At 48.2% G+C, this 8,333-nt stretch overlaps 1 protein-coding gene across 1 annotated transcript; it reads right to left on the bottom strand.

Moving 5' to 3' along the window:
* Positions 1 to 1,218: 1,218 nt before the first annotated feature.
* On the bottom strand, positions 1,219 to 7,874 carry LOC129111934 (XK-related protein 6-like). Its single transcript, XM_054624097.1, has 4 exons — positions 7,321 to 7,874; positions 2,931 to 3,127; positions 1,845 to 2,262; positions 1,219 to 1,723 (listed from the first exon to the last, which is right to left on the bottom strand). The coding sequence occupies exons 1-4, from the start codon at positions 7,872 to 7,874 to the stop codon at positions 1,219 to 1,221; spliced, it is 1,674 nt and encodes a 557-aa protein (XP_054480072.1).
* Between the last annotated feature and the right edge of the window lie 459 nt (positions 7,875 to 8,333).

Raw genomic sequence — 8,333 nt, 5'->3', positions numbered from 1 at the left:
TAAACCGACAGAGTAACTAAAGAAAATCTAACCTCCCAGCATAACAGGAAATGATGGAGATGAACTGTTAGACCCCTAGACAGCACAGTTGTATACAAAGAGTGAAATAAGTATGCGCTGCCTTATGTTCCCTCCTGCATTTGTTAGCATTTATGATATAACCGTACATAGTAATACTGAAAACATCACTAGCCAGTAACTTATTCCACCAACAAGGGAATTCATCTGTAAGATAATGGTACCACTGTGTTTTCTGTATTTTTCTGTTTGACTTTAAAACTGGACAATTGTCACATTGACAGCCATCCAGGAACAGCAACATAACATTGTTTAGGTGTATGGTATTATTTTGAGCTGCTTCAACTTCTTGTGTTCTCACTTTTGGAGTTAATGTTTCTAACTATCGCCTAGCATAGTGTATGCTTAAGTGTTAGCATTCTTAAAGAAATAGTTTTACATTTTAGAAAATACGCTTGTTGTCTTTCTGGCTGAGAGATGATAACTGTTTCTCATCTCCTTTCTTCAGCTTTGTACAGCTAAGTATCTAATATTACTGTGCTGACATGAGAGAGAAACTTACTCTGGCAAGTAAACAAATATGGGTATTTCCCAAAATGTTAAACTATTCCTGTAGTGAAATTTAGAATTTGCTTGAGTGTGCGTTAGATGCCACCACAGTCTGTCTCCATCTTTCCCATCATGCTCTGCTACTCTCCCTAATAATAACCTTGTCAACATACCCCCAAAACCGACATAAAAAACATCCCTTCTGTACATAAAAAATATATACACTACCTTTTGACTAAACTAACGACGACATGTTCACAAACTCCAGCACTGACCTCCCCTACTGTAATTTTTTTTTGTCTTAACAGCGGAGCGCAAACGTGTTTTATTAAATCAATGAGAACAGATGAAGAGTGGTCAGAGGAGTTGGAAATAGAGCGACAGAGGGATGAGCAGGGAAGGAGATGGACTCGCACTGAAGCAGCTTGTTGAGTCATGGCCACGGGACTCGCAGGTCGTGGTGCCCGCAAGGAATGTGTGTGTGAATGTGTGTGTGGGTGCATAAAAGTGTGACTGATTGCTTTTGTGTTTGTGTGCTTACATCAAGTGCGACGTTGTGCGTCTAAATCTGAACATCCATGTGTACATAAATCTTTTTTTTGGGGTGCGCCTGTGCTTATGTTTGTGTGTTGACGTGTGTTTGTGTGTGTGTCAGAGTGAGGACTCATACTGCAACAGTTCATACAGCAGGGGTCCGTCACGGTAGCGAATGCCCACAGCGGCCGGCGTTATGTACTGCAGGATGTTTATAGTCCTCCGCAGGCGCCTGTCTACGTAGTGGGCGTCCCACGCAGGGTAACGCTTCCTGGGCATGTCGATCTTTATCAGCGGGCCCTCGGACTTGGAGGTGATGGGCGCCGACCTCTGCTGGAAGACGGGGAGACACGTCTCGGCCACATCCTCGTCCGTCTGCGACTTGGCCATGTGGGCCGGTGTGGGAGGAGCGGTGGGTGGGGCTGACGGGGGGAGCGGGAGTCCCCAGAGCAGCTGAGCGCAGCAGGACGAGGCGGGGCTCGGCTCGAGGTGGGCGGTGGCGGGGTGCAGGAAGCCGTAGTACAGGAGCATGACCAGGACGCCGCCGGCAAACGTCAGGTATACGCCACACAGCGCTGGGACGGCGTAGGAGTCTGTCAATGCTGGGTCCCTATAGGTGTACCTGCAGGATGGTGGCCACACAGGGTTTAATTTATGTTCTTATGCTACAACTTTTTAATTTTGATTAAACTATATATTGTATTAGTTTGATCCAGGTTCAAGATGCAAGGAATACAACTCACCACAGCCCAGTCAGGATGGTGTTCTCGGCCAATACCACGATGTAGTACGTCACCATCCTGTGCCGCGTCCTGCCCTCCTTCACGTTGAACCAGCAGAAGATGTAGACGATGCCGACCACCATGTTGAAGAGCACCTCCTCCCACTTGGACATGCAGAAGTCGGTGCCCCCGTGCACCACCCAGAAGGCCATGGCGCACCAGTGGACCACGACAAAGATGCCAAAGTAGATGTGGAAGAGGGAGGCGAAGAGGGCGAGCGAGAGGACGCGGGACGAGATGGTGAAGAGGCGCCAGAAGAGGTGCATCAGTGCTCCGCGGTAGCTCATGCTGCGCTGGTCATCGCGGGAATCCCGCAGCAGCTTGTGGTAGGAGGCCAGGACCCAGGCGAGGGACAGGAGGGAGCCCAGGGAGGAGATGCCTACAGAGAGAGTCGGAGGAGGGTCACAGAAGGCGAACTCAGAGAAAAGAGGTGGATGATGATGTTTCTTTTTTTTTATTTCTGTGTGACTCAATCAGAACAAACTAGAATCAAGTTTTCATGGTTCGTGAAACCAAAAGCACAGAAAATGATTGAGTCAGCCGGGTTTTTTGTGTAACAATGTAATCACATCCTTAAATAAGGAGCAGTGTGTGACGCGACAGAAACATTTGCTAATGACCCTTAATGGTATGAGCCTGAAATATAAAGTTATTTTTAATGTCCCAGCTGCTGTTTGTATCCGCCCCCTGTACTAGTCACATATTTGCATAAAGGTAGAAGGTGTCCCTAAACTCCAGAGGGATAGGGATGACTAACACCAGTGGGAGGCCGCGTTGATGATACATTTTCTGGATGAATAAGGAAGAGGAGGCTGATTGAGGTTCGGCTAGCACGTCCCCCGGACACCTATGATCGTGTCTTCTTTCTCGGACTACCTAAACCAAAAGCACGATGAAAATCCAGCACCATCTGCTGCCACAAATTACTGAGCACGATGCGTACAAATTGCTAATTACTGTTTGTGCAGCTGTTTACTTGTATGTGCTTTGTGATCTACACGAAAACAGGGCGTTGTGTGTTTTTTGTAAACGTGTCCGTCAACCCACACTGCAGCGTCTCGGCCCGGTTCTCCTGGATCATGATGCAGAGCTGCAGGACCAGCTGAGGTGCGGACTCCAGGAAGGTCTCCAGCAGCCGCAGCATGTTGACGTCCGCATACTCGAACATCATGGCCCAGTACCAACGCCGCTGGTGCTCCTTCTGCCGACGCGACATGATGCCCAGGTACAGAGTCCTGATGTACCTGCAGGGGATCAGAAGTAAGAGCACCAATTATAAATGATACCATATCATTTTCAGCCAAATAATACTTTGATTATCCAAATGGATTAATCGAATAGTAAATCGACAGAAAAGTAATTGGCAATTGGTTCTTTTTCTGATAATCAATCGTTGCAAACATTTGCTTTTCTTCATCATATTTGAGTACCCTGAGTATGTTTTGTATGGAATGCTCAGTTAGATAAAAAAAAAAGCACATTTATAAATTATAGTGGCCATTTTCACCATTTCAGGAAAACAATCAATAAATAACTCAATAGTTGAAGCCCTAATGCAGTTACAACGTATAGCGCAACTGAAATTGTACTGTATATTATTCTAGGTTTCATTACAGTATGATCGTTGATGGAACATTTTTATGTATAAAGACATGTACAAACCGCTATGACAAAGTTCTGATCAATACATTCTGAGTGGATCTCACGATGTGGCAAACTACAGTACATGTGGGTGGGATGTAGGCAGCGCTTCAATTACATCGCCCAAGGGCACTCACAGACTCTGCGTGTGAATGCATGTATATGTTTATGTATGTATGAGCGCAAATCCTCCTGGTGCCCAGAGAGCGCATTACTAATACACGTGCCCGGGTGTCATTGGATGTGTGCATGTGCTCCTACATTATGCAGGACTCTGCATGTGCGGCTATTACAGACATCTGGTTTGAAACATGCGAGCGTAATTCACAAAACATAAATAATGCAGCATCCCTTGGAAAACGCCCAAATGTGCATGCACGCCACTCATATCAGTCTGGCTTTATGCAGATGATTGTGATTAATCGTGGGAGGACTTCAGTCTAATTAACAATCTAGTGGCACGTTGAGGAGAGAGTGTCTGCTACCTGAGAACTCCACTATGGACCTCTATAATTCCCAGAATTGGTAACAAGAACAAGCTTGTGGACCATGGACAAGTACTTGTCCGACGCTTGTGGGATAAACGCAGAGACTAAGATGATCCTTAGCTCTCAGTAGAACTGCTCAGGACTCAGAACACCTGTGTGGAGGAGCTCTCAGACCTGCCGCACATAGTCCTATATCACTGCAACATTCCACCTCACATGGACCAGCCCAATGTCACCTATGAGGTTCCCGTCTTTTGGATCACCTCCCAAGTTGCAAAACTGCGCACAGAGGAATCTCATGGCAGGGGTAAGAGGTCAAGGGTTATAGGCAAAGAGTAATCAGTCAAGGGTAACAGGTCAAGGGTAATTGGTTGATGGTAATATGTCAAGGGTGATAGATCAGGGGGAATAGGTCAAGGGTAATCTGTCATGGGTCATCAGTCAACGGTAATACCAAAAAGGCGCACTCAGTGCCTTGGTTGGAGACCTGTGTAGCAGCTACTGGGGCTGAACTTACTCTGCCAATTGGACGAACAGTGCTCTATACGGATTTGCTGACGGTTCCAGTTGGTTGCTCTTCCTGAACTTGTAGATGACAGCACTCCCTCTTGACAGCATCGTTACTGGTGGCCTTTTTTTTATCAAGCACATTTGCAAATGTGGGTGCGGCTCATATCAGGTCTGGTTTAATGCAGAGGCGGGGAATTACTAATCATGGGAGCCGCTCCTGGCTAGTTAACAATCGAGATGCACGAGAGAAAAAAAGAGGAACATTCTCTGTTGCATGAAGCCTCTTTATACTTTCCATTGGCATATGACACAGTACGTTTTAAACATCTGAAAGTCATTTGTAAAGCCTTTTAAATTGCATTTGCTTTGTTTGAAAGTTGCTACATAAATAAACACGACTGAGTGACTGATTGATTATCCTCCCTGACTTCCTGTGTATTGATCAGGGGTGAGGGGCCAACCCATTGATTCCAACCTATTCTTATTATCCTATTCTTCAGATGTGTTTATGCTTCTAAACAAAGCCTTTAAAGCCAAATCAATGGCTTATGTAGCTTTAAGATAACATACAACACCCAAAATGCTGTTTGTCCTTGACTCAAGAACAATGAAGGATAAATAACCAGCAGCGTTTGTTTGGCTCTTTTTTTTTTTTATCTGTTAACAGGAAGTCCTGGTATTTACGTTCAGGTTGGGGATCGAGGCTTTACTGTGCAGCGTACAGACACTTAATGCCTCAACGTGGAGGGATGTGGTTTGAAACCTACCGAATACAGTAGATCTTCCACCCCTCCACTCTCACTCCGCTCTCCTCTAGCTCTTCTACTCCCCTCCCCCAGTTTACTTGTTGTGTATGTGCAACCTTTTCTCCCTCCTCCTCCTCCTCCCCCAGCCCTCCTCCCCCTCCACAGCCTCTCCATCTCTAAGCGATCCATCTCAATCAGGCCGTACCATTTCCCCAGCCACAAACATCCCCACTCCCTCTCCCCCTGCGCCTTATCCTTCTTTCTTCCTCCTTCTCCTGCCCCTCCACGTAGGGAGAGTCCATTCTGCAGGCTGAGGGGGTGCCGATTACTGGGTGGGGTGCATGGGGGTAGAGGAGGTGTGTTTGTGTGTTTGTTTCTCTGTGTATGTGTGTTTGTTTCTGTGTGTGTGTATGCGGACGATTTAACCCTACAACCACGGAGAGGCCGAGGCAGAGGAGCTGAGAAGCACAGCAGGATGTCAACACACACACACACACACACACACACACACACACACACACACACACACACACACACACACACACACACACACACACACACACACACTCATCACTCTGCTCTCCCTGCTGTCCGCCCAGAGGCAAGTGGACACCATTAAGGAGTCCACTTGAAGGAAGGGGTGGGGAAGGGAATGAGAGTGAACAATGTCCTCGCATAGGAAGGAGACAAAACTAGTGTACCACCACTACTACTACTACTACTACTACTACTACTACTACCACTACTACTACTACTACTACTACTACACTACTACTACCACTACTACCACTACTACCACTACTACTACCACTACTACTACTACTACCACTACTACCACACTACTACTACCACTACTACTACCACTACCACTACTACCACCACTACCACCACTACTACTACTACTACTACCACTACTACTACTACTACTACTACTACTACTACTACTACTACCACTACACACAGAGAAGTATGTTAAATAAAATATGTGTGCGTGTGTCTATAAGAGCAAAAGGGTCCATGTGTGTTTCTGTTTTTCCCCGCCAGTGCTTTTAGCACCACAATTAGCACCTACCCTTTTCCAACTGTGTGTTTGTGTGTGTGTGTGTGTGTGTGTGTGTGTGTGATAGAGAGGGAGATGTGTTGCCAGAAGCACAGATGCTCCCCCTCTTTGTACTCTCCATGCATGCTGACACTCATAGGAAGGGCCGTGACACTGTTTTTCCTATGGTCACACACACACAAGCAAACACACATTCACACAGATATGAACACACACACACACACACAGGCCCCAACTTCTGTGATCTTCAACGAGAGTGAAGAACCCCCCGACTGGAACGCTGTCCACGCTGCTGTGGATTCAGCACCACGGACAGCGTCTCAGCCGGACCCTAAAAACACACACTGATGGAGGCAGTGTGTCGGTGACTTTCCCCCCTTCTCATCCACGCATTCTGCTTTTCTTTTTTGTACAGTATGAGTTGCAGAATTCACTTCTCACACAGTGACCCAAAAACAAAGAACAGAAACTCAAAGTTACATAAGTGGGATCAGTGTGTATCTGCCTTTCTGTCTCTCTTAATAGGCTGTCTGTCTGTCATTCCCAGATAGTAAGTGAAGTCCTTGGAGAGGAGAGAGCATTTCCCTGTCCTCCTCTTGCCTTTCCTCTACAGCCTGTCAGTGTGAAGCAAGCGTTGCCTTCTTTTAGCTGCACCGAGTAGACACCACTCAACCCATTAAGAGTGTGTGTGTGTGTGAGAATAAGAGTGTGTGTGTGTGTGTGTGAGAATAAGAGTGTGTGTGTGTGTGTGAGAGAATAAGTGTGTGTGTGTGTGTGTGTGAGAATAAGTGTGTGTGTGTGAGAATAAGAGAGAATAAGAGTGTGTGTGTGAGAGAATAAGAGTGTGTGTGTGTGTGTGTGTGTGTGTGTGTGTGTGAGAATAAGAGTGTGTGTGAGAGAGAGAATAAGAGTGTGTGTGTGTGTGTGTGTGTGTGTGTGTGTGTGAGAATGTAAGTGTGTGTGTGTGTGTTGTTGTTTGTGCCCTCCCTTACCTCCACACTTGTCCCAGCTGGAGGATGTGTATGGTGGCCTGCCACAGCCAGATGCTGGCCAGCTGCAGGCGGTCTCTGCCGGGATACAGGCACCCGAGGGCCACCGCACCCCTCTTGGTCAACCCCTCCACCTCCCCGAGCCCCCCACCGGTGTAGTCCTGCACAAACCATCTGAAGCTCAGAATCTGGACCAGCACCGATGGCACCAGCACAAAGAACAGTGTGAGGCCGAACCAGAGGTAGTCCTGCCTCTGGTAGTACTCATTAGCCAGGCACAGGTCGGTGCCAACATCCCAGAAAAACACCAGCAGAGCCAGGATGATCCAGAGGCAGTCCAGCCACAGCTGCTCCCGGGGAGGACAGTGTGTCTCCCGGATGGCCACCCCTCCGGAGGGCAGGGAGCCCAGGCAGGCGGAGCGGCATCCCCAGTAGCAGGCAGAGGTGCGGCAACACTGACAGATGTGTATGGCGGCGGAGTCCAGCGGCTCCTCATCATCATACAGATGTGCAAACCCTGCGCGTCCGGCGGCTCCACCGTCCGACTGCGCGGCCATAATGCGCGTCACTGTCCGGATACCTCTGCTGCGTCTCTGTCCCGCACCGTGGAGCCATCAGAGCGGCCTCTCCTCCTCCTCCTCCTCCTCCTCCTCCTCCTCCTCCTCCTCCTCCTCCAGCAGCAGTGGGATCTGTTCTAGTCCCGCATCGCCCCGCATGGCACCGTCCTGCAAGCACGGTCATCTAGGCCGCACTGTTCTTACTGTGTTGTAATAATAATGTTTTTTTTTTTCTTTTTTCACACCAGAAACCAAGATACTATAATAAACCTTCCAGGCAACCGGAGGACCCCCGACCCCTGCCGCCGCTCATCCCGCACTCTCTCCGGCTGCAGGCACCGCACCGCACCGCAGCTCCAGCCTCCTCCTCCTCCTCTCTGCAGCTCCAGCCTCCTCCTCCTCCTCCTCCTCTCTCTCTCTCTCTCTCTCTCTCTCTCTCACTCCGCCCCCTACTGGATG

The sequence above is a fragment of the Anoplopoma fimbria genome, chromosome 22, assembly GCF_027596085.1.
Source record: "Anoplopoma fimbria isolate UVic2021 breed Golden Eagle Sablefish chromosome 22, Afim_UVic_2022, whole genome shotgun sequence".
Lineage (NCBI taxonomy): Eukaryota > Metazoa > Chordata > Actinopteri > Perciformes > Anoplopomatidae > Anoplopoma > Anoplopoma fimbria.
The sequence above is the reverse complement of the archived record's forward strand: the minus strand, read 5'-3'. Positions and strand labels throughout refer to the sequence as shown.